The sequence below is a fragment of the Salvelinus namaycush genome, chromosome 33 (assembly GCF_016432855.1).
Source record: "Salvelinus namaycush isolate Seneca chromosome 33, SaNama_1.0, whole genome shotgun sequence".
NCBI lineage: Eukaryota > Metazoa > Chordata > Actinopteri > Salmoniformes > Salmonidae > Salvelinus > Salvelinus namaycush.
Window position 1 is genome coordinate 28,665,220 of NC_052339.1, and position 27,147 is coordinate 28,692,366.

Below are 27,147 nucleotides of genomic sequence, written 5' to 3' on the forward strand. Positions count from 1 at the left end.
AGTTGTTCTGAGCATACAGATTTTAAGATAATTTTTCTTGTCTTTTTAATGACCAATGTCTGTTGCAAAATGACTTGAAACCACTGCTGGGGCAGGCAGAGAGAGAGAAACGGAGGCTGGCACAGCCTGGCACTACACAGCTCATCTGGCTAACGATGCTAATTATGCTAAACTGGCCTAATGATGATGAGGGATTAAAGAGCCCTCTCACACACACGATAAGAGACAGAAAGTGAGAGAGAGAGAGAATCACAAACTGTCACTGGATAGAGCTCATCATGTTAATGATAATGAGTGGCTGAAGAGCCAGTGAATTTGTGCATGCATGGTGAGAAGCCACCTGATGGTGAACAGCTGTTGATGAATGGCAGTTAATTTTTCTCCCTTCTCTGCCCCCCCCCCCCCCGCTCTCTTCAGTGCCAGCTTGTCTTCGCTGGGGTTTCATTGAACGTATGCCAGCAAACGAGACTCAGCAAATTGAATAAACGCTACTTATCCTGTAACGAAGAGCCTAATTAAATATGCAAATGAGGCTATGAATGAGGGCTCTCAAGAGGGTTTCATGTTTGATTTCCAGTCCTCTTTCTCTCTTTCTCTCGCTCTCTCTCCCTCTGTGTGCGTGCGTGCGTGCGTGCATGCTTGTGTGCTACTGCTGAGTAAGATGTGAGTGGAGAGGGACAGATGTTACTGTGTGTGCTCTGGGACATTCAATATGTCTGTAGTGGTGTCTGTTTATTTGAAGTCCAAGGACTCTTCCCCTCTAATAGTGCAATGGGTTTCCTTTAGTTTAGTCAGCTAGGGCGTTCCTTAGTCTCTGACCATATGAAAGACAGACAGACAGACAGACAGACAGACAGACAGACAGACAGACAGACAGACAGACAGACAGACAGACAGACAGACAGACAGACAGACAGACAGACAGACAGACAGACAGACAGACAGACAGACAGACAGACAGACAGACAGACAGACAGACAGTGTTCAGGCTCCAGTGACAGACAGTGTTCAGGCTCCAGTTAGCGGTGGCAGGACAGATGCAGAGAGAGAGAGTAGGACAGACGAAGATTCATGTCTGACAGGAAAACTCCTCCCATCTGTAACCACCACCCTCACAAAGTCAAACCAAAAGCTCTCTTAATTTACATCTCTGTCTCTGCGTGTGTTTGGGCTGTGTCGTTGCAGAGTGCGTTGTAGATATGGATTGGTTTTGACTGTCTGGTTGTGCAGATGGATGGGTTATGCAGTGCGGTCAATGTTAAATACGAGGGGAGTCTTCTGCTCTGCTGTGGGTAGTTTTATAGTGTCTGGAAGGGTTCATCATTAGAATCAGATGATATCATGGTTACAATCATCGTCATCAAACAGCAGTTGGGTGATTTGCACATCCCAAGGATCCAAACCTTGTATATGCACCCACTGTAATGTAGCCCAAGTGACTTTGGAAACTGTTTTTTTGTTGTTGGCCAAAACAGTGAGAACAAAGAAAGAGAAGCCCACTCACACGGTTCTGTAAATGCTGCTTCCTAGTGCTTCATTCCTGCACCACAATACACAACATTTTAGGTCACAGACTTTGGTCACCTGATCATCTTCCACTTCCAATTTTCTCATTTGACCCCTCTCCTCTCCCTGCATCAATTTCTCAGTTCTCAACCAACTTGTGTGATTAAACAGTTGCTTTGTCTTTAGTTAGAGCCAAGGCACTTTCCTTCTGTTGTTAAATCTAAAGTACTTCAGAGTTAATCCAATTTCTTAAGTGAAGTCCTCACCTTTCTCCACTTAGCATAAACATTAGCCTAGCCATTAGCTGAGCTAATGCACTAATGAAAGAGAGTGCCTTTAGTTTGACTGGGACGTTATAGCGCTCTATATAGAGCACTGAATGCTAACCACAGCAACTGCATGTTTAAAGGCAGGGACTAGCGCAGGACTCCAACACGCTTTGCTAACTACAGCGTGTTCTAATGGGATGCTAATGCTATTTTTGTTTTTATGCTAATGCTACATGCTAAGCGCTGAGTCAGCTGCTGTGTGCCCTTCTCTTATTAGGTAAACTGATTTAACCCAGATTAGACACACATACTCTGAATATCAATTGCTTGACCTGGCTGTAAACTAGATTAAGTTGACATGTTCCCATCCAGGTATAAAAAAAAGCCACGATGCTGCATTTCTATGCACTTTCCTTTATGTCATGCTATTTATGACATTAACTAAACTGAGGCCTCTATATTCATCTGCCGGTAAGGACACGCAAGTCTCAAATGCACGTTAGTTTGCAATTTTGTTATGTAAAAACTGGCGCACTAGCATTTTCCATCCCTTACGCCAGGTTTGTCAATTTACCTGCCTAACATCCGCTCTCTTGCTCTGAGGTGGGAGGGGTGGGAATATTTGGGATATTTAAGACCGACCAAAAGCTGGTCTTACGTATAACACAATTGGTTATGGCATTGATTTTGCCAGCGGAGGCCCGCACAGTAACCTTATGTACATCACCGACATTTTATAAAAATATCCCGAGCAGCAAAACAGTCAAGACATTCCTGTTTTTTATTTATATTGTACATTATTTTTGTCCAGCTTCTGTGAAATGTTTGGACTCATTATGTGCGATGCCCATTGCATGAAAGGTGTCAGTGACTGTAGGACATTAAGTTTAAATAACATTAAGTTATTTAAAAAGGCTGCTTATTGTTTTTTGTTCATCATTTTGTAAAAATTTGCATCTTCCACCTTCCTCTGTCGGACCGAACTTTCAAATTTTGGGAATTCAGATCGCTGTCCGTGGTGCTGAATCCGCTTCTAGGCTATATTTGCCTGTATGTTTACCTTTCACGTGAGAAAGTCACTAGGGCTACTGGCCATATCAACCGTGATGATAGGCAATAGCTATATACACTGAGTGTACAAAACATTAAGAACACCTTCCTAATATTAAGTTGCACCCCCTCCTTTTGCCCTCAGAATAGCCTCAATTCGTCTGGGGCATGGACTCTACAAAGTGTTCAATAGGGATGCTGGCCCATGTTGACTCCAATGCTTCCCACAGTTGTTTGAAGTTGGCTGGATGTCCTTTGGGTGGTGGACCATTCTTGACACACACAGGAAACTGTTGAGCATAAAAAACACAGAAGCGTCTTTCCCATTCACCCTCTGAATGGGACACATACACAATCCATGCCTCAATTGTCTCAAGGCTTGGAAATCATTTAACCTGTCTCCTCCCCTTCATCTACACTGATTTAAAGTGGATTTAACAAGTGACATCAATAAGGGATCATAGTTTTCTTTCACCTGGATTCACCTGGTCAGTCTATGTCATGGAAAGAGTTCCTCATGTTTTGCACAGTCTGTGTATATTTCAGAGCAGTAACGGTGAGTGGACATTGCCCCTTTTCTCTTTATATTAGATCTGTTTCCAGCTCCTGTCAAAAGTTTGGATGTGTGTGTCACCCTCCATATTCTACGTTGTCATAGGCCTAATATTATATTCCCACGGGGAGCAATTATGGTGCCTGTAACTATATTTAGACATAGCCTATTCAAAACAAGTTGTTACATTTGATTAGAATTTGATTAGAATTATTCACTTTATTTTTTAGGACCTTATCAATAGTGAATTTAATATGGCTTATTGACAACGTTAGGCATTTCCATGGCTCAGACGTAATGCATTTTACAGTATGCCTATATCAGTGTGAATGCTATGTTAACAATGTATTTACATTTTGAAGCCATGCAATTACTGTTCAAAAACATGTTCAACATATTAAGCAAATATGAGATAGGTCTACTTGTTGTTATTTTGATTCTGTAGGCTATTTAACAAACAAGGCTATAACGGACTAACATTTGAATTGGAGTTGATGACAACACAATACATAAAATACCATAAATACACAACTTGAAGCAATCACATATTTGGAGCACGTTCTGATTGGCCAGTAAGGGGTCAAGCCTTGACACACCTTCAACTTGTTTGTTCATCAAAACCCAGCCAATGTGATGCACCATTCTTCTCAAGGTAAGGTCACTATTTGTCCATTGACCAAAATGCCACAAAAACATCACTTTGATTAAAAACAATTATCTAAAAAATGTCAAGGGATGTATTTTCGATCCCAGGTCAAATTGTTTGACATTCTATTAGGACGATGTAACTTTAAAATAGAAATCACCTCAAATGTTTTTCCTTTTCTTTCTCCTTGGCTCTGTCCAGAAACAGCTCCTAGCCCCTAGACACAAATGATTGGATGGATGGATGGATAGATAGATAGATAGGCTAGGTGGGATTTTTGCCATTGCTTATAGGCCTATCAGAGGGAAAGGTGGAGCTCCTACCATATTTAAATGCTACTACCATATTCAAATGCCATACCAACAAGGCATTTGCCTAAAAAGCATCGGGCCTTAGTTCTATTATCTCTGTTAAAACCCCCTAGAGTTGATGTCCACGCCCCCACGGAAATCGAATTAGCATAATACAAAAATCCCCAGCAAAATCTGTCTGTTTAAACTAGAGATATCTGGAGTTTTTTTTTGCGTGGGCAGCGGCTCAATCCACCGCATCCGCCAATGTCGGCCTTCTGCGGTGGAAGGTGGCCGGGGTTACGGGGTACAGCAGTGTTTGACAGAAAACGGTTTGGCCTACAATCTAATATGCCCACTCTATGTAAAGACGAGACAATCCTCACAAGACTCCTCTAATGGTAGACTGGTACCAGTTTAAAACATTTATGGAAGTATATATGGAAGTAGTTTAGTGCCAAAAATAAGAGGTTAAATATGGGTCCCTAAAAATTTAAATCCTGACCTTTCTTATATCGCTCACATGTACAGTAGGACAGACACTTTAAAACAAACCTCCTTTTGACTATCTGTTTTTCCATGTATGAATCTGTTATTCAATGTGTTTCTATGGGCTAATAGCAGTAAGGCCAAATTCAGTGTTTCATCAAATAGCTAAATGATCCTTGGTATGACCATCTTAAAACATTTCCATATTTTAGCTTCCCCACCCCCGCCATAGACTCTTAAGGATTGACGTTGTGTTGACCTGGTTCCAGGGCTCCGTAGTCCGCTGCTTTTGTCTTCCGCATGGCCAGTCTCCCAGTCACCCCTGTAGCCACCCTCTGAACCAAGCCTAATCGATCACCATGCCAATCTACATTCTCCACAGAGCATGACCAAGTCTCACGATCTTATATTTTACTGATTTAGGTTGTAGACCCCCCCCCAGATATAAAATGTCAATTTCATTGGTTTAATATCTGAGGGAATATGGACAGGTGTGTGTGTGTGTGTGTGTGTGTGTGTGTGTGTGTGTGTGTGTGTGTGTGTGTGTGTGTGTGTGTGTGTGTGTGTGTGTGTGTGTGTGTGTGTGTGTGTGTGTGTGTGTGTGTGTGTGTGTGTGTGTGTGTGTGTGTGTGTGAGAATGAGGGAGGGCACAATATGAAACATCAAAGGGGAAGCTTTTTTGCTGATGCACAAATCACAGTCAAATGAATATATTAATGTGGAACCAATTACCTTAGGGAAATGTTGTCTGTATGCTGGTTTTACCAACGCGCTCCTCATCTTTGGCAAAGCTGAGAACAGCGAGGGAAGGCCTAAAGCGACGGACTAAGCTGGCGGAGTTAGTTTTCCTTACATTTTCAATTTACTACATTTCCATGTTTTCTACTGGTGTGAACATTGAATTAATCCGGAAATAGAAAATACAAATAAACATTGGTATTGTTCTACAATGAATTGGCTTGGATTCACTTTGAGTTCTGGCAGAAGGGGGCAGTGCAGTAGAATAGTGTCCTGTAGTAACATGTTGAGGTCTCTACCGTTCTAGATAAATGACTTCAACACACCTCAGCTAGACCCCTAGCTGCTCTTTAAAGCCTCTTCTAATTCAGTGTTAAAGCACTGATAATAGACTAAAACACAAACACACACACAGTATATCAGTGTTAAAGCACTGATAATAGACCCACATCCACATTGATTGGCCTTCATACGTTTACAGCTCACTTTAATTGCCTTAAAAAAGACCATTAGTCAGCTGTGTGTGTGTGTGTGTGTGTGTGTGTGTGTGTGTGTGTGTGTGTGTGTGTGTGTGTGTCCATCGACAGAAAGCCCTATTGATTTATCAGCTTCAGGATTTGTCTTGTCCCTCCGTACATAAAAAGTCTGCATGTGCTTTTCAGAAAGGGAAATGGCCCCCATCGACTCCCTTAACTTGAGCCCAAACGCTAAAGATTTTTGGATAAGCTGGCTCATTACTTAAGCTGAAATCAATAGGCAGGATCATGGTGGGAGCATGCTCTAGTGAATGAACAGAGCAGGGAGGGATATAGCCCTGTTCTGGCTGGGGAGATGGGGTGTGATGGGCTCCACTCATCCCTGTCCTGTCTCGGTTGGGTCTGGTCGATGTCTGGGGGTAGTGGAGTGAGGATGGCTGGAGGCGTCATATAGTGGTCTCTCTTTCTCTCTCTCTTTCTCTTTCTCTCTGCGTTTTACCTACGCTAACATGCACTATCTCTGCCAAAAAATACCTTAATACTCAGAATAATTTAGCAGGTCTCTGTTTTAATTGTTCCTTTTTGTTTCTTTTTGTGTCTGTTCCAGGTGGAGAGTGTCAGGGAGGAGGAAGAGAGACAGAGGAGGGAGATTCTGACTCTCAGACAGAGAGAGAAGACTCTTCTATCAGAGGTAGGTAGAGATAGGGCTGGTGTTGGAGTTGGGGATAGGGTAGTTTGAATATCTGTCTCTGTCTACCTCTGTGTGTGTGTGTGTGTGTGTGTGTGTGTGTGTGTGTGTGTGTGTGTGTGTATGTGTATGTGTGTGTGTGTGTGTGTGTGTGTGTGTGTGTGTGTGTGTGTGTGTGTGTGTGTGTATGTATGTATGTGTGTGTGTGTGTGTGTGTGTGTGTGTATGTGTGTGTGTGTGTGTGTGTGTGTGTGTGTGTGTGTGTGTGTTAGCTGCAGACCCAGGAGAGGAGGCTGTGTGAGACCCAGAGAGAGAGCAGAATGAGGGTGGAGGACACGGCTCGGCTACAGTCTCAGCTGCATCAAGTCCAGAGCTCTCACACGCAAACTATGCGCCAGGTACATACACACACACACACTTCCATGTGCACACAATAGATACAGCTCACACAGGCTTACCACACACACACACTACTCCAGATGTAATGGAGAACTTGTTTGTTTGTCAACATGTGTGTTGTCACCCTCCAAACCACACTCCTGCTCCCCACTCCTCCCTCCCTCCTCTCCTCTGCTAAGGTGTCCCTTTGTTCTCCCGCTCATAAATATGGACGATGCCTGATGAGATTCACGGACAAGAAAAGAATCAAAATCTATTGTTGCGTGTCCTTTCCCCGTGTAAAGTTTGCTTTAAATGTCACACATTAGCATGTGAACTTTTAAATGAGCTTGTTTGCTCACTGACGTGGGCCATGTAAATAGCCATATTGAATATAGTACAGGGAGGCGTTGGAGAGGGGGACAGATTTGGCCGTCGCACCGTCAATTAGGCCTCGCCAGGGGAATCTAGCGCCAAACAGCCCCATCGACTGACCGTGTCTCACTTTCACACGCACACACGCTCACACACACACACACACACACACACACACACACACACACACACACACACACACACACACACACACACACACACACACACACACACACACACACACACACACACACACACACACACACACACACACACACACACACACACACCAGACCTAAATAGTCTCTCTGAATCCTCCCTGATGGCTTGTGTTTTTGGGGGGAGTTTGATTGACAAGCATCACTCCCAATATGAATCTGCTAATGTATTATTCACATCTCACCTCCCCTTGGAGGAATGTGTGTGTGTGCTTGTTCGTTCGTCACAAAGCCATCACTAATGCTGTCAAAAACAGGCTCAGGAAACAAAAGCATCATGATTATTTCTCGTCACATTGCATTAGATTATGTCTTGTGAAGACGTTACCATTTAGTTATGCAACAAGGATCTCCTCTGTTAGAACATATGTTTCAAGTTTTAATGTCACATGCACAAGCACAGTGCCTGGATACAGCCACATATACCACAAAACCCTGAGGTACCTTATTGCTATTATAAACTGGTTACCAATGTAATTAGAGCAGTCAAAATAAATGTTTTGTCAAACCCGTGGCTGTCAGCCAATCAGCATTCAGGGCTCTAACCACCCAGTTTATGATACCATATTTACAATCAGCAGGGATACTGGAGTGATAGAGGTAGAAAAGTATAGGGGTCACTAGGCATCAGGATGTAAGATAAACAGAGTAGCAGCAGTGTATAGGATGATTGTACAGTTGAAGTCGGAAGTTTACATACACTTATGTTGGAGTCATTAAAACTTGTTTCTCAACCACTCCACACATTTCTTGTTAACAAACTATAGTTTTGGAAAGTCGGTTAGGACATCTACTTTGTGCATGACACAAGTCATTTTTCCAACAATTGTTTACAGACTATTAGATTATTTCACTTAGAATTCACTGTATCACAAGTCCAGTGGGTCAGAAGTTGACATACACTAAGTTGACTGTACCTTTAAACAGCTTGGAAAATTCCAGAAAATGACATCATGGCTTTAGAAGCTTCTGATAGGTTAACTGACATCATTTGAATCAATTGGAGGTGTTCCTGTGGATGTATTTCAAGGCCTACCTTCAAACTCAGTGCCTCTTTGCTTGACATCATGGAAAATCAAAAGAAATCAGCTAAGACCTCAGAAAAAGAATTGTAGACCTCCACAAGTCTGTTTCATCCTTGGGTGCAATTTCCAAACGCCTGAAGGTACCACGTTCATCTGTACAAACAATAGTACGCAAGTATAAACACAATGGGACCACGCAACCGTCATACCGCTCAGGAAGGAGACGCGTTCTCCTAGAGATGAACGTGCTTTGGTGTGAAAAGTGCAAATCAATCCAAGAACAACGGCAAAGGACCTTGTGAAGATGCTGGAGGAAACAGGTACAAAAGTATCTATATCCACAGTAGAACGAGTCCTATATCGACATAACCTGAAAGGCCACTCAGCAAGGAAGAAGCCAATGCTCCAAAACTGCCATAAAAAAGCCAGACTACGGTTTGCAACTGCACACGGGGACAAAGATCGTACTTTTTGGAGAAATGTCCTCTGGTCTGATGAAACAAAAATAGAACTGTTTGGCCATAATGACCATCGTTATGTTTGGAGGAAAAAGGGGGTGGCTTGCAAGCCGAAGAACATCATCCCAACCATGAAGCACGGGGGTGGCAGCATCATGTTGTGGGGGTGCTTTGCTGCAGGAGGGACTGGTGCACTTCACAAAATAGATGGCATCATGAGGCAGGAAAATTATGTGGATATATTGAAGCAACATCTCAAGACATCGTTCAGGAAGATAAAGCTTGGTCGCAAATGGGTCTTCCAAATGGACAATGACCCCAAGCATACATCTGAAGTTGTGGCAAAATGGCTTAAGGACAACAAAGTCAAGGTATTGGAGTGGCTATCACAAGGCCCTGACCTCAATCCTATAGAAAATGTGTGGGCAGAACTGAAAAAGCGTGTAAAGAGCGAGAAGGTCTAAAAACCTGACTCAATTTCACCAGCTCTGTCAGGAGGAATGGGCCAAAATTCACCCAACTTATTGTGGGAAGCTTGTGGAAGGCTACCTGAAATGTTTGACCGAATTTAAAGGCAATGCTACCAAATACTAATTGAGTGTATGTAAACTTCTAATCCACTGGGAATGTGATGAAAGAAATAAAAGCTGAAATAAATAATTCTCTGTACTGTTATTCTGACATTTTACATTCTTAAAATAAAGTGGTGATCCTAACTGACCTAAGATAGGGAATTTTTACTCAAATTAAATGTCAGGAATTGTGAAAAACTGAGTTTAAATGTATTTGGCTAAGGTGTATGTAAACTTCAACTGTATGTGAGTGGGTTGGTGTGTGTAGGTAGAGTCAGTATAAAGGTCAGGACACACCTACACTTTCAAGGGTTTTTATTTATCTTTACTATTTTCTACATTGTAGAATAATAGTGAAGACATCAAAATTATGAAATAACACATATGGAATCATGTAGTAACCAAAAAAGTGTTAAACAAATCCAATTATATTTTATATTTGAGATTCTTCAAAGTAGCCACCCTTTGCCTTGATGACAGCTTTGCACACTTTTGGCATTCTCTCAACCAGCTTCACCTGGAATGCTTTTTCCAACAGTCTTGAAGCAGTTCCCACATATGCTGAGCACTTTTGGCTGCTTTTCCTTTACTCTGCGGTCAAACTCATCCCAAACCATCTGTGGGGCCAGGTCATCTGATGCAGCACTCTGTCACTGTCCTTCTTGGTCAAATAGCCCTTATACAGCCTGGAGGTGTCTTGAATTCTAAATAAATCACTGACATTTTCACAAGCAAAGCACCATCACACCTCCTCCTCCATGCTTCACGGTGGGAACCACACATGCAGAGATCATCCGTTCACCTACTCTGCGTCTCACAAAGACAAATTGGGTTGGACTCATCAGACTAAAGGACAGATTTCCACCGGTCTAATGTCCATTGCTTGTGTTTCTTGGCCCAAGCAAGTCTCTTCTTCTTTTTGGTGTCCTTTAGCAGTGGTTTCTTTGCAGCAATTCGACCATGAATGCTTGATTCACGCAGTCTCCTCTGAACAGTTGATGTTGAGATGTGTCTGTTACTTGAACTCTGTGAAGCATTTATTTGGGCTGCAATTTCTGAGGCTGGTAACTCTAATGAACTTATCCTCTGCAACAGAGGTAACTCTGGGTCTTCCATTCCTGTCACGATCCTAATGAGAGCCAGTTTCATCATAGCGCTTGATGAATTTTGCGGCTGTACATGAAGAAACTTTCACATTTTTTGAAATGTTCTGCATAGACTGACCGTCATTTCTTAATTTCTTAACCTCTCTTGGGTATGTGAGATGTTAGCGTCCCACCTCTTCAACAACCAGTGAAACTGGGCGCCAAATTCAAATACAGAAATACTCATTATAAAACAAAACATATTTTACATAGGTTTAAAGATGAACTTCTTGTGAATCCAACCACGGTGTCAGAATTAAAAAATGCTTTACGGCGAAAGCATATCTTACGATTATTTGCGAACATAGCCCAGCAGACAAATCATTACAAACAGTAACCAGCCAAGTAGAAGAGTTACACAAGTCAGAAATAGAGATAAAATTAATCCCTTACCTTTGATGATCTTCATATGGTTGCACACAGCAGACATTCATTTACTCAATAAATGTTCCTTTTGTTCGATAAAGTCTCTTTATATCCAAAAACCTCAGTTTTGTTCGCGTGTTTTCTTCAGTAATCCACAGGCTCAAACGCAGTCAAAACAGGCAGACAAAAAAATCCAAATTGTATCCGTAAAGTTTATAGAAACATGTCAAACGATGTTTATATTCAATCCTCAGGTTGTTTTTAGCCTATATAATTGATAATATTTCAACCGGACAATAACGTCGTCAATATGAAAAGTAAACAAGAAAGGCACTCTCTCGGTCGCGCGCATGAAAAAGCTCTGTGACACTTTAGGGTCCACTCATTCAAACTGCTCTTACTTCCTCATTTTTCAGAATACAAGCCTGAAACAATTTCTAAAGACTGTTGACATCTAGTGGAAGGCATAGGAACTGCAATTTGAGTCCTAAGTCAATGGATACTGTAATGGCATTGAATAGAAAACTACAAAACCAAAAGAAAAAATACTTCCCGAATTGATTTTTCTCAGGTTTTCGCCTGCCAAATCAGTTCTGTTATACTCACAGACACTATTTTAACAGTTTTGGAAACTTTAGAGTGTTTTCTATCCAAATATATCAGTTATATGCATATCATATCTTCTGGGCCCAAGAAGCAGGCCGTTTAATTTGGGCATGCTTTTCATCCAAAATTCCGAATGCTGCCCCCTACCCTAGAGAAGTTAAAGTAATGATGGACTGTCATTTCTCTTTGCTTATTTGAGCTTATTTGAGCAACTCTGATATGTTCTTGCCATAGTATGATATTTTACCAAATAGGGCTATCTTCTGTGTACCACCCCAACCTTGTTAAGAAGGAAAGAAATTTCACAAATTAACTTTTAACAAGGCACACCTGTTAATTGAAATACATTCCAGGTGGCTACCTCATGAAGCTGGTTGAGAGAATGCCAACAGTGTGAAAACCTGTCAAGGCAAAGGGTGGCTACTTTGAAGAATCTCAAATATAAAATATATTTGTTTAATACTTTTTTGGTTACTACATGATTCCATATGTGTTATTTCATAGTTTTGATGTCTTCACTGTTATTCTACAATGTAGAAAATCGTAAAAATAAAGAAAAACCCTGTAATGAGTAGGTGTGTCCAAACGTTTGACTGGTACTGTATGTGCATGTTATATGTGTGTGAGCAGATGATGGAATTTATTTTTGTGTGTGTCCGTGTGAGTGTTTAGGGCCCTGTGAATGTGCATACAGACAGTGCAAAAAATATAAATAAATTACAAGCGTCAACTCTGATAGTCTGTGTAGCCATTTTGTTATCTATTTAGCCGTTTTATGGCTTGGGAATATAAGCTGTTCAGGACCCTGTACCTATGGCCGTGCGGTAGCAGAGAGAACGTCTATGGCTTGGGTGACTGGAGTCTTTTAACAATTTTCCGGGCCTTCCTTTCACACCACCTGATATAGAGGTCCTGGATGGCAGGGAGCTCGGCCCCAGTGAGGATATGGATAGATGCAGGGAGGGCAGAGTGTACATGTTTGTATTGCAACCTATTCAGTATCTCCGTAGTATCAAGAAACACAGCTGGATATTAGTCAGACTTATTATATAGCTCCTGTCTCTAGGTAGTATTGGGGAGATGAGAGTTGATGTCATTACATTGCCTATTCCCTCCGTGTATAAGAAGGATTTAATGTCTGCCAGCCTCAGCGTCAATGAGTAGCTGTAATTTGGGTCCTCGGCTGTGTGTGCCTACGAGTTCAATATAAACTACATGTAAACATTTGTTTTGAACAGTGAACATGTAAACCCCTCCAACCCAGAACCTCTAGGCACACAACCAGCCAGTCAGGTCCAGTGTTCTGTGATAAGCAGCGGTTCTGATCAGACGCTACAGAGCCATAATCATGTTTGTGCCACTGAATTCTTTAACCTTTCCGTGACCCTTCAGGATGCCAGCGGGCCAATCACAAAGCATAATTGAATCACTGCGGCAGGCAGCTCCCTGACTGATGAAAAAATTAAATTGAAGGTGAAATATGAATAGGACAGAGAGAGAGGGAGTGAGACGGGGATCCTAGGCAATCCTACCTTTTTACTCTCTCACATACTCATGCGTGCGTGCACAAACATGTGAATGTGAATGCACATACAAAGTAATCATACCTTTTCAAATCTCACCTGAGAAAAGAGTGAGGGAGTGTAGAGGAGAGAGAGACGTATAGAGAGAGAGAGTGAGGGAGTGTAGAGGAGAGAGAGAGTGAGGGAGTGTAGAGGAGAGAGAGAGTGAGGGAGTGTAGAGGAGAGAGAGACGTATAGAGAGAGAGAGTGGGGGGAGAGATGTAAACAGCCTCCTGTTCTCCTCATTACCCCTGAGGTCCTCTGTGAGGATATTCCTGTAAAATAATCTCATTTTCTTTTTTAAGCCGGTTAGTGTTTACCTCCAAGATGAATATTTCTGTGTGTTGTTAATATCAGACTGTAATTCTGACGAATGCTAAGGTTGGACAACTGTTGGCTCCACAGACAGACCGTAAGATAGATGAGTTAGTTTGATGAAGCTGACTGATGGTTGCGTACGTATATGTGTGTGTGCGTGTGTGTGTGTGTGAGAGTGTGATCCTCTGATTGATAAGGTGTCTGTGTTAGGTGTAGATTGCTGTAGTTGATTGGTTGTGAGGGAAACACTCATTAATAATCAACACAAGATGACATATTAAATTGTAGATTGTCTGGCGCTGGATGTAAAACTGACAGACAATGATGTAGAATATGAATAAAAAATCTATAAATTGCTACATTACAAAATACTTAAAGGCTTCTTATAGGAACATAGAAGCCAGGCAGTGTAACTAATCACCACATTCTAATGTGATTGTGATAGAATGAATAATAGACAACAATAACTGTTGTTGTTTAACCATTCAAATACAGCTTGCTTTGACTATTCACTGAGCTAGAGATACAGAGAGATGGACAGAGAAAGAATATCTGAATTGGTTTTAATCCAGTACGGAAATATGTATCAGTGTTGTATGAGGTTGCAGTGTATTGAAGCACTGTGTGAGTTTGTCTTTAGTTTCTGTCTGCCTGTGTGTGTGTGTGTTTTTCATTTAGATTGATCTTAATGACCGTTAACAATGATAATGTCCCTCGTATGATAACAATAATACTAGATAATATACAATACTCTGTGTTCATTGTTGTGTGTGTGTTAAATGAGAGCTGTGTGTTAAATGAGAGCTGTGTGTGCATGCCTGGTGGCAGCCTTGCAGTGAGACAGTGGAATGGTAGATTGCTGTAGGTGGTGAGGTGTGACTGAGGCAGTAGCAAACACTGTAGTACTGACAGGGGACATCAGGTGGTGCTGTGGCAGCCCTATATCACACACACACACACACACACACACACACACACACACACACACACACACACACACACACACACACACACACACACACACACACACACACACACACACACACACACACACACACACACACACACACACACACTGACGAATGGCAGCAATTAGAGGGGGAAACCATGCTTGTGAGGACAGGAGAGCGCTGAGGGCTGTAAGGGTGTGTGTGTGTGTGTGTGTGTGTGTGTCGGTGTGTCGGTGTGTCGGTGTGGTGTGTTTGGGTCTTTTCTCTTCCTTACTCTCCACTCATCCATCTAAATATCAACACACAGCTAATACCATTGGACTACACAGCATAGGACAGAGAGGGGCGGGTGGAGGGTGAGGGTGAGGGTGAGGGGTAGTAGGTTTAATGGTGAGGTGGTAGAGGGCTGAGAGGTAGGGGAAAGGGTGAGACCGAGGGGGAGATGGGTGTTTCTCCTAAGAGACATGTCTTCTCTGGAGTCTTCTGAGCTATACTGTCTATTTTATATTGCTACCCTATATCCACACACACACACACACACACACACACACACACACACACACACACACACACACACACACACACACACACACACACACACACACACACACACACACACACACAGAGATTGAGATTCCCAGGCGTGTGGTATTCAGTTGAGTGTGAGATAGGCCTGAGCCATGTGCCGTAGCCATCAAATGTTAAACCCCATATAGATACCCTATTATATACTACACACACACACACACACACACACACACACACACACACACACACACACACACACACACACACACACACACACACACACACACACACACACACACACACACCGAGTATCATCATTCAATGTCCTCTCCACCCCCCACCATCTCCGTATTCCTCTCCTCACCCTTCCTTCCTTCCTCCTCCCCTCTACAAATGAAAATCCCTTCTTGCAAATCCTGCAAACAGCCTATTCTCAAACACAACTCAATCCCCCCTCCCGTAAGACACATATGCCGTTTGCTCTTGTCTGTGTGTGTATTTTGGCTGATGCAGGCATAATAACAATATCAGAGTCTGTCATTAGAGTTACATGAGAATTAATACCTATGATATATCAGATTACTGGGTCTGGGCATAGGACAACTGGGCAAGATATATTGTGGTCTTTTATAAGATGGTGGAGTTGAAACACACGCACAGTGCCTGCGAGTCAAGAGGACATTAGTTAGTGTGAGAATGACATATCCTGGTGCAGAGGCCTGGATGGCCTTTATTGATGGACAGAGTCTTAAAGCCATCAGTCACTTTAGAGGAGTTTAATTGGAGCCAGCATCAAACGATAAACTCACCAACATGCATAGCTGAACAGCCCAATGCAGCACATTAATCACAACCAGGCACACACACACACCCACACACCGCACCCACACACTGCGCACACACACACCCATACAGAGTGAGACGGAGACAAGTGTTCCAGACATACAGTATATTTTGATGATAGATGACCCATTTAACTTTGATTTCTGAGAGCAATGAGCTCGCCAGCGATACAGGGAAACCACACGCACAAACTCACACACACACACACACACACACTCAAACACATGCACACCATACACACACACACATGCACCACACACGCACGCACACGTGTATTTGCATTAGGGGTATTATAATGTGACAATGATTTGTGATGTAAAGCAATCTGGAGTGAAGTCATTCGTCAGCCCCTGTGTCTGACACCACACACACATACACACACAATCTGTATTCGGATATATGTATATACTGTCTCATAATAACAAATTACACTTCGCTTTTGAGAAATTAAAAAAGGAACTGATTTGATATTCACCCTTAGCCGAGGGCTTGAAGGGGAAGGGTAGGACGGACGGGAGGGTGAGAGGGTGAAATTAATCAGTGTGTGTGTGTTGTTGTATGTTTGGTCAGTTTTATCTAGCGATATCAGTTTTGCATGGGCTGCATCTCAATCCACCGTATCCGCCTATGTCGGCATTCCGCATCTGCGGTGGATGGTTGCCGAGCTACAGCGGTGTTTGTCAGACCAGGAGACATTCCGAAAATCGGTCTTCTCACGAAAACGTTTGTAGCGTCCGAACAGTTTGGCTACAAACTCTATGAAAAGGGGAGACTCTCACGAACACGACGGTGTTCTCTGTTTTGCTCTACGGCCCCCATAAGTGTCACGGGACTAGTCTGAAGGTAACCCATACAAATTAATGGAAGTACGGAGGTAGTTTTCTGCCAACAAAAATAAGGGGTTAAATATGTGTACATTTAAAAAAGAAAAAAAAGAAAAAAACATATACACTACCGTTCAAAAGTTTGGGGTCACTTAGAAATGTCCTTGTTTTTGAAAGAAAAGCACATTTTTTTGTCCATTAAAATAACATCAAATTGATCAGAAATACAGTGTAGACATTGTTAATGTTGTAAATGACTATTGTAGCTGGAAACGGCAGATTTTTTAAAATAGAATATCTACATAGGGGTACAGAGGCCCATTATCAGCAACCATTATTCCTGTGTTCCAATGGCACGTTGGGTTAGCTAATCCAAGTTTATCATTTTAAAAGGCTAATTGATCATTAGAAAACCCTTTTGCAATTATGTTAGCACAGCTGAAAACTGTTGTTCTGATTAAAGAAGCAATTAAACTGGCCTTCTTTAGACTAGTTGAGTATCTGGAGCATCAGCATTTGTGGGTTCGATTACAGGCTCAAAATGGCCAGAAACAAATACCTTTCTTCTGAAACTCGTCACTTGTTTTGAGAAATGAAGGCTATGCCATGCGAGAAATTGCCAAGAAACTGAAGATCTTGTACAATGCTGATGTGTGATTAGTTTCATATCAAGGTTCCATATCTAATGTCTAATCTCTCCTTTCTCTGCTACATAGTTAGATCATCGTTGTAATAGTTGTCGAAATCATCAAGTTTTTGTAACCTTAGTATTTCTCTTTCACTGTGTAACAGCGTATTTGAATTGTCAAAATAAAATGGCGGCAGTAATTTAGACCCTACTGTGTGACAGTGACTGAGTGTGGGTGCCTGTAATACAGAGTGTGAGTACGACTGTGTTTCAGGCGGAGGCCAAAATGGTGGAGGTGAGGACCGAACTGGGTGATGAGTATGGGAGGAGACTGGAGGAGAAGGAAGAACGAATGAAACGGATAACCGAAGACCTGAATAATGTGAGGGAGAAACACACCTCCGCCAGGGATCAGGTGAGAGAGAGAAAGACGAGAGAGAGTTTTGGGAGGCTTGGAGTCCATTCAATTCAGGTAATTCAGAGGTTGAAAAGTACTCTTTGAAAAGTGCACATTATTTTCTATCTCCTCAAGTCTCCTGAACTGACTGAAATCGAATTGATTCCAATGCGGTTCAGCCAGCTGTAAGTGTCTCTAATGTATATTCAACACAACAATACTCCATCTCATCTCCATAGACCATGCCATAGACAATAGGTCATATTTAGTGTTTACTAATATGCCATGTGTTTATCTCAAGGGCATGCAGGCTCCATTGAAGCTCAAGCACATATATACACACACACACACTCAGCGAGAAGCAGGAGCACACACACACCACTTGATCTGCATATCATTTGGTTTTTGGTTGAGTGCCAAGGTTCCATTGAGAGAGACCATCAAAGACAAGCACTCACCCGCTCCACCCCTCATACGCTCTCTCCCTCACACACCACCTGTAGTTCCGTCTCAACAGCGTGTGTTCGCGAACGCAAAGCAGCTGTGAAATCAGCACCTGTTTAATTCAATTAGCCATGTTAATGAATTCCTATCTGCTGCCAAAAGCAGCTCTAAAGAGCTCATTAGACAAATGACTTAATGAATTGTCTGTAGCAGCAGCTTCCCATCTCAACTGTTTCTTTATTATCTGATGGTGTGCGCCTACGCACTGCGTGTTGTGTCTGACAGTCTGAATAAGAGCAGCCGTATACAGTGTATCTCATTCTGAACTGAGAAAGGTTACATGAAGGTTGTCCCGTGGGTAGACATAACCGTACTCAGTGAGTTTCTAATCTCTTTTTTATTAGATGGTAATTATATCTCTGCTTGTTCTCGCCTCATACTTCTAATTGCTTATAGAAATGTTCTGGCTTCAAACCTTCTTAATTCAATTATATTGGTCACCCTCTCTCTTTCTGTCTATCTCTCTCTCTCTGTCTCTTTGTCCCTCTCTCCCCCTCTCCCCCTCTCTCTCTCTTTCTTTCTAACCCACACATTGTTCTCTACCGATTCATTTTAATCCTAAATACAGGATAGACTTCAGCCAATCAAGGATTTGCCCAAGCCGCTCTCCTCCTCCTCCTCCTCCTCCTCCTCCACTTTGATAGAGAGAACGTAGGACAGTGAAAGAAAAGGAGAGGGAGGAAGAGAGGAAAGGGGAGGTGGGAACCCACTTTGATAGAGAGAACGTAGGACAGTGAAAGAAAAGGAGAGGGAGGAAGAGAGGAAAGGGGAGGTGGGAACCCACTTTGATAGCAGAAGTAATGAGTCCATTCTAGTCCTCCTCAGATTGGTCTCTCTCTCCATAGAGGCTAGATAATATGATCGTTCACATTTAAGCACCTTCGTTTGAACAAATTCACAAATCTCATATTCTTTTGGGAGTTCCCAACTTCCTGCCTATGCCTTCAGAGAATTGAGACCTGAGATTGGGAAATGTGAACTTTTAATAATGTGGATGTGCTGGATTTAAGATGAGGAAAATGACTTTGGCCGTATCATCAAAGGCAGTATTGATATGGATGAGTGATGTAACAGAATCAGAGTTAAAGCTAAAAAGGTTCCAGTTTTCTTCTGATAGTTATAAAGACCTTGACGGAAGTAAGTAAGTATTGTGAATGTGGTCAGTCGAAAGCAGGTTCAAACCTAGGCAAATTCAGCTCTTTCTGGATAGAGAATAGGGTTTTGTTAGCAATTCCACATGTATATTCCTAGTAAGTAAGTATTTGTAACTAAGGATGTGTTTTTATTGTGTGTGTGTGTGTGTGCACGTGTGTGTGCGCATGTGTGTGTGCATGCATGTGTGCGCGTGTGTGTTGGAGGAGCAGCTGAAGGAGTTACAGCGTCACTACCAGGGCAGTGTAGAGGACAATGGCAGACTGACAGCCAGACTGGCGGCTCACTCACTCACCTCACACAACCAACAGGACATACTCACACAGGAGGTGTGTGTGTGTGTACGTGCGTGCGCACCAGGGTTGGGATCAATACCATTTCAATTCCAGAAGTACACTGAAATTCCAATTCTCCTCAATGGTTTTCAATGAGGAAAATGTGGAATTGGAATTTCGTTTACTTTCTGAATTGAAATGATATTGATCCCAACCTTGGTGCGCACGCACACACACAAACGCTGGTGTGTGTGCATCTGTGTGTTTACCCCCTAACTCTCTCTCTCTCTCTCCCTCTAGTTGAGGAGTACAGAGGGTATTCTCCAGTCTCTGAGGATGCAGCTACAGGACAGAGACAGTCAGCTGGAGAATGCTACTAACAAGGCATGTTACAACACAACTTTACTGTCATCGCTATAGTACTATGGCCAATGCATGTCAACGTTCATCATATCTTCAAGAAAACAGCAGATCTGATCTTAGTTTTTGTTATTTTGCTCTCTCATATCTCAATGGAAATGTTAGAATATGTAAATAGAATGTATTTTCATGATCGGTGTTGTGTCTTCCAGATCTTTACGCTAGAGAACTCTCTGAAGGAGGCTGAGGAGAGTTGTGTGGCTGCTAAGACAGAGGTCCAGACTCAGACTACACTACTGGAGGAGTTGAGCAGAGAACTGGGGAGACTCACACTGGCTGAGAATACATCTGTATGTTTTGGCTGGTGCTCAGTGATCAGTCACAGTGATAATGAAACGTTCTCTGTCAGTCTGTAACTGGGAGCTCCAGTCTGTCTGTTGCTGGATGAAGCTAGCCAAGTCAAATTAATTACAGTGTTGCATGAGCTCTGTGTTAGATTAGCTATGGGAGGAGGAGGCTAGACAGACAATGAACACACACACACACACACACACACACACACACACACACACACACACACACACACACACACACACACACACACACACACACACACACACACACACACACACACACACAGGTCAGGAGTGCAACCTCTGTCTGGTCTACTACTGTAGTCTCTGTTGGTCTGAGTGTGCAGCTAGCTAACCTCTCTGTCGTGTGTGTGTGTGTGTGTGTGTGTGTGTGTGTGTGTGTGTGTGTGTGTGTGTGTGTGTGTGTGTGTGTGTGTGTGTGTGTGTGTGTGTGTGTGTGTGTGTGTGTGTGTGTGTGTGTGTGTGTGTGTGTGTGTGTGTGTGTGTGTGTGTAGGTGAATGAGCGTGGGGAGATGCTGAGACACATGAAGCAGGACCTGTCTGCTCTAAAGGCCACTCAGGACTCACTAAAGAGAACACTCAGTATGAAGGAACAACACACACACCAGCTAACACACGACAACACACACCTCCGACAAAACCTGGACACGCTAAAGAACAAGGTAACACACACGCGCACTAAATCAGTGTCCCCTTTTTTTTTATCAAATCGGTGAAGGGCGACAGGGAATTCTGCTCATTTCTATTTTCCTCTACCCTTAATCACCTTTTCCTCCTCCTCCTCCTCCTCCCCCTCTCCATATTTAATAAGTCTATAATTTCATCTATCTTACCTCCATTGAGGATTTGGTCCCTGTTCAAATGAAGGACCTACTTTTCTGATTTCAATATAATTTAGATATAGAGGGAATCTCTCTCTCTCTGTCTGTATAATGGCCATACAGTAATGAATGACAACATTAGATGATATTAATGATTCATGTAATTGACTTCAGGTTTTTCCTCTGACCTCTACATTATGTATTTTTCTCATTGTTTCACTTGCTCTACGCTAATGTGGTTTTATGGTAATGTAACCCATATGCTGTGTTCACCAAACAATGACTTGCTACTATTACTTTAAAGAAGTGACCATTGAGTAATGTATAACTTGCATTGTCTCACGTCAGATCTGTCTGATAACTCACAAACACTCATGGGATAACTAAAAAGAATTCCGGCTACAATATGCTGTCCTATTCGAAACGTTACCAAGGTGACATCGTCCACTGAATTCCCCTTTCATCCTCTAAAGGGTCAGAGTTAATCTTGCCCAAAACTATAAAGCTGTAGCTAATATTGACAGGGTTTTTTGCGAGCAACTCTTAACTACCTAATTCTACATCTAGCTAAGGTGTTTTGTGGTGGTAGTGTCAGTATTTATGAAATGTGAAAATGTACATGAAAATTAGCTAGCAAACGCATTAGTGTCTGCTTGCTGGCAGAACCAGTTTCAAATCAATCCATATGAAATGAAATGCAGACTCTAACATGGCCAGTTTACACAGTCAATGATGAATACTCCCTCTTGCTAGCTGAAGTTGTAGATAATGCACAAATGAGTTTATGATATCTGTTCTGCCGTGATTAGTGCTCCAAGTTCTACAGCACAGCTGACTGTTCTCTGCCATGTTATTGTGTTGGCCAAATGTTACAAACTAGCGAGGCACAGTGCCAGATATCAAATACATGCTGATTTCTGAAAACCAACAGCCCCATAACTTTGGTGCCTTACAACTTCATCAACAAGATGGCAAACTAGCTACCGTATGGCCATTCAAACAAGTTTGCATTAGGCTACTAGCTGGATAATTTTTTGCCAGTGCGTCATAACTACCAGGAGCGTGCTCTAGAAGCAAAATCTAGATTTTTGGAGATGAGTTCCATGTCCTCGAAGATAGATTGGTTGAGGGACGAGTTTTGCGTAGGAGTGACGTGATCTGATGTAAGACAATGGTATAACTTGATAAACATTTCCTGTTCTGATGCTCCATACCCCTCAAATTCAAATCTGGACCTCGAAGCCAGTTCCACTGCTTTTTTTCATTGTTCCCCTCTAATCAGGGACTGGTTTAGACCTGGGACACTAGATGGGTGCAATGTATTATCAGGTAGAACAGAAAACCAGCAGGCTCCGGACCTCCAGGGTAGGATTTGAATACTCCTGCACTATACACAAGTGCACATGCGTCAAACTCATTCCACGAAGGGCCGAGTTTCTGCTGGTTTTCGCTCTTCCCTTGTACTTGATTGATGAATTAAGGTCACTAATTAGTAAGGAACTCCACTCACCTGATTGTCTAGGTTCTTAATTGAAAGGAAAAAACAAAAACTATCAGACACTAGGCCCTCCATGGAATGAGTTTAACACCTCTGCACTAGTGTGTGCACCCTAGTGGGTTGTAGTCAATTCCTACTTTAGACCAGGCTAGACATATTGCTTCATATCTAGCTGACTAGCATCATTCCATGCAGAGAAAGTAATACAGTGATTAGCTTCCTAACCCAGCTAGAGGTCTTGGACAGGGCTTAACTAGCACCAACACAGCTCTTTATTGGGCCAGTCAAACTGTTCCCACCGGACCTCCAACACCACTGTAACAACTGCTAGTCATTGTCATGTAGAACGGCGGATGGCTGACGTTTTTCTTGCTCCCAACCAATTATTTTGTTCGTTTTTTTTTGCATTGTTTGTAACTTATTTTGTACATAATGTTGCTGCTACCGTATCGTATGACCAAAAATAACTTCTGGACATCAGAACAGCGATTACTCACCGCGAACCGATAGAAGCTTATTCCTTTAACCGGTCCGACGAGTCCAACGTGAAGGATATACTGCTTTCGCGGGAACAGGCCCAAATCCCCTTCATATGCGTGAAGAGAAGACGGAGAAAAAGGGTCCGGAGGTCGGGCTGCCTTCTGAAAATTCGTAAGCGAGCGAGTAAACCCCCACTGCCATCCATTCTATTGGCAAACATGCAATCATTGGAAAATAAAATCAATAACCTACTAGCAAGATTAAACTACCAACGGGACATTAAAAACTGGAATATCTTATGTTTCACCGAGTTGTGGCTGATCGACGACATGAACAACGTACAGCTGGCGGGTTTTACACTGTATCGGTAGGATGGAACAGCAGCCTTTGGTAAGACAAGGGGTAACGGTCTATGTATATTTGTAAACAACAGCTGGTGCACGATATCTAAGGAAGTCTCAAGGTTTTGCTTGCCTGCGGTAGAGTATCTCATGATAAGCTGTAGACGACACTATCTACCGAGAGGTTTCACCTGTATTTTTCGTAGCTGTTTTACATACCACCACAGTCAGAGGCTGGCACTAAAACCGCACTCAATAAGCTGTATACCGCCATAAGCAAACAGGATAACGCTCCTCCAGAGGCGGCACTCCTAGTGGCCGGGGACTTTAATACAGGGAAACTTAAATCCATTTTACCAAATTTCCACCAGCATGTTAAATGTGCAACCAGAGGGAAAGAAACTCTAGACCACTTTACTCCACACACAGAGACGCGTACAAAGCTCTCCCTCGCCCTCCATTTGGCAAATCTGACCATAATTCTATCCTCCTGATTCCTGCTTACAAGCTAAAATTTAAGCAGGATGCACCAGTGACTCGGTCAATACAAAAGTGGTCAGATGAAGCAGATGCTAAGCTACATGACTGTTTTGCTAGCACAAACTGGAATATGTTCCGGGATTCTTCCAATGGCATTGAGGAGTACACCACATCAGTCACTAGCTTCATCAATAAGTGCATCGATGAGGTCATCCCCCACAGTGACTGTTTGTACATACCCCAACCAGAAGCCATGGATTACAGGCAACATCCGCACTGAGCTAAAGGGTAGAGCTGCCACTTTCAAGGAGCGAGACTCTAACGTGAAAGCTACTAAGAAATCCCGCTATGCCCATCAAACAGGCAAAGAGTCAATACAGGACTAAGATTGAATCATACTACACATTGTCGGATGTGGCAGGGCTTGCAAACTATTACAGACTATAAAGGGAAGAACAGCCAAAGAGCTGCCCAGTGACACGAGCCTACCAGACGAGCTACATTACTTCTATGCTCACTTCGAGGCAAGTAACACTGAAACATGCATGAGAGCATCAGCTGTTCCGGACGGCTGTGTGATCACGCTCTCCGCAGCCGATGTGAGCAAGACCTTTAAACAGGTCAACATTCAGAAAGACACAGGGCCAGACGGATTACCAGGAAGTGTACTCCGAGCATGCGCTGACCAACTGACAATTGTCTTCACTCACTGACATTTTAAACCTCTCCCTGTCTGAGTCTGTAATACCAACGTGTTTCAAGAAGACCACCATAGTCCCTGTGCTCAAGAACACTAAGGTAACCTGCCTAAATGACTACCGACCCTCACGTCTGTAGCCATGAAGTGCTTTGAAAGGCTGGTCGTGGCTCACATCCACACCATTATCCCAGAAACCCTAGACCCAGTCCAATTTGCATACCGCCTTAACAGATCCACAGATGATGCAATCTCTATTGCACTCCACACTGCCCTTTCCCACCTGGACAAAAGGAACACCTATGTGAGAATGCTATTAATTGACTACAGTTCAGCGTTCAACACCATAGTGCCCTCAAAGCTCATCACTAAACTAAGGACCCTGGGATTAAACACCTCCTTCTGCTACTGGATCCTGGACTTCCTGACGGGACGCCCCCAGATGGTACGGGTAGGTAACAACACATCTGCCACACTGATCCTCAACACGGGGGCCCCTCAGGGGTGCGTGCTCAGTCCCCTCCTGTACTCCCTGTTCACGCATGACTGCACGGCCAGGCACAACTCCAACACCATCATTAAGTTTGCCGATGACACAACCGTGGTAGGCCTGATCACCAACAACGATGAGACAGCCTATAGGGAGGAGCTCAGAGACCTGGCCCTGTGGTACCAGGACAACAACCTCTCCCTCAACGTGATCAAGACAAAGGCGATGATTTTGGACTACAGGAAAAAGACGACCGAGCACACCCCCATTCTCATCGACGGGGCTGTAGTGGAGCAGGTTGAGAGCTTCAAGTTCCCTGGTGTCCACATCACCAACAAACTATCATGGTCCAAGCACACCAAGACAGTCGTAAAGAGGACACGACAAAACCTATTCCCCCTCAGGAGACTGAAAAGATTTGGCATGGGTCCTCAGATCCTCAAAAAGTTCTACAGCTGCACCATTGAGAGTATCCTGACTGGTTGCATCACTGCCTGGTAATGCAACTGCTCGGCCTCCAACCACAAGGCACTACAGAGGTTAGTGCGTACCGCTCAGTACATCACTGGGGCCAAGCTTCCTGCCATCCAGGACCTCTATACCAAGCGGTGTCAGAGGAAGGCCCTAAAAATTGTCAAAGACTCCAGACACCCTAGTGTGATTTGATTTTAAATGTTTTTAAGATCCTCCTCTCTTTATGTCCCTCTATTCCTGTCTCTCTCTCTCTCTCTCTCCCCCCCCTCTCTGTCTCTTTCTCTGCCGCCCCTCCCAGCTCCATGTTAGTGAGGACAGGGTGTGTACTCTGTCAGTAGAGCTGGATCAGTTGAAGATTGGTCTGGGTAAAGAGAGAGATCAGTGTCAGCATCTCCAGAACCAGGTTTTACAGCAGAGTCAGGATCTGGAGCGGGCCAACAACACACTCACTGACACACACAGGGCCGCCGGCAGGAAGGTAACACAGAGGAGAGAAACACATGTTTTATTTCCCGCTCTCTTTTTCACCTTTGTCTTTCTCCTTTTCCCACAGAGCAAAATGGTTGTTTTTCTTATTTTCTTTCCTTTCTAATCAGATTCCTCACAACGTGTGAAGCTGGAGAGGTAGTTCTCTGCTCCCATCTCTCTCTTCCTCCCTCTCCCCCATCTCTCTCTTCCTCCCTCTCCCCCATCTCTCTCTTCCTCCCTCTCCCCCATCTCTCTCTTCCTCCCTCTCTACATAGCCAAATAGCGATAATGACTGTGTGTGATTGTCATGTGTAGATCAGTAGCATTAACAGTGCAGACAACAGTACTTCTCAGCTAGAAGGCTCTGCAGCACATCTGGCTCTGTTTTACTGACCAAACCTACCTCTGATCTCATGAGCGCAGGCATGCACGCGCGCACACACTGCTACTGCAGCTCTGCCACTGACCATTTCCTGCCCTGCATGCATGTGCGTGCGCGTGTGTGTGTGTGTCAGAAGAATTCTCCCGAACAATAACATTTTCTGTTCCCTAAACGTCCTAACATGAGTACAGCTGAACAAATAGACTAAACACTTTCTTCCCTTCATCTGAAACCTCATCCATCGTCCCCCCCCTCTATTTATCCCCCCGTCTCTCTCTCTCTCTCTTTCTTCTTCTCTTGGTACAGAAGTGATGTGTTTTGATAGATTCTCCCAGCTCCTTGATGATAGTAATGAGACAGACTTTAACTGAAGACGGGTCATGTTTCAGTGTTTTATTTGGCGCTACCAAATTATTATACTCTGTAATGTCTTTAGACATTGTTATGAACAGA

At 43.2% G+C, this 27,147-nt stretch overlaps 1 protein-coding gene across 1 annotated transcript in view; it reads left to right on the forward strand.

Annotated features, from left to right (window-relative positions):
* The window catches only part of LOC120027899 (trichohyalin-like), a 160,231-nt gene that overhangs the window by 48,006 nt on the left and 85,078 nt on the right, over positions 1-27,147 (forward strand). Inside the window, exons 6-11 of the mRNA XM_038972994.1 lie at positions 6,625-6,708; positions 6,978-7,103; positions 17,776-17,916; positions 20,130-20,213; positions 20,402-20,539; positions 21,058-21,225. Of these exons, the coding sequence (XP_038828922.1) occupies positions 6,625-6,708; positions 6,978-7,103; positions 17,776-17,916; positions 20,130-20,213; positions 20,402-20,539; positions 21,058-21,225 (741 nt within the window). The remainder of the gene's footprint in view (positions 1-6,624; positions 6,709-6,977; positions 7,104-17,775; positions 17,917-20,129; positions 20,214-20,401; positions 20,540-21,057; positions 21,226-27,147) is intronic.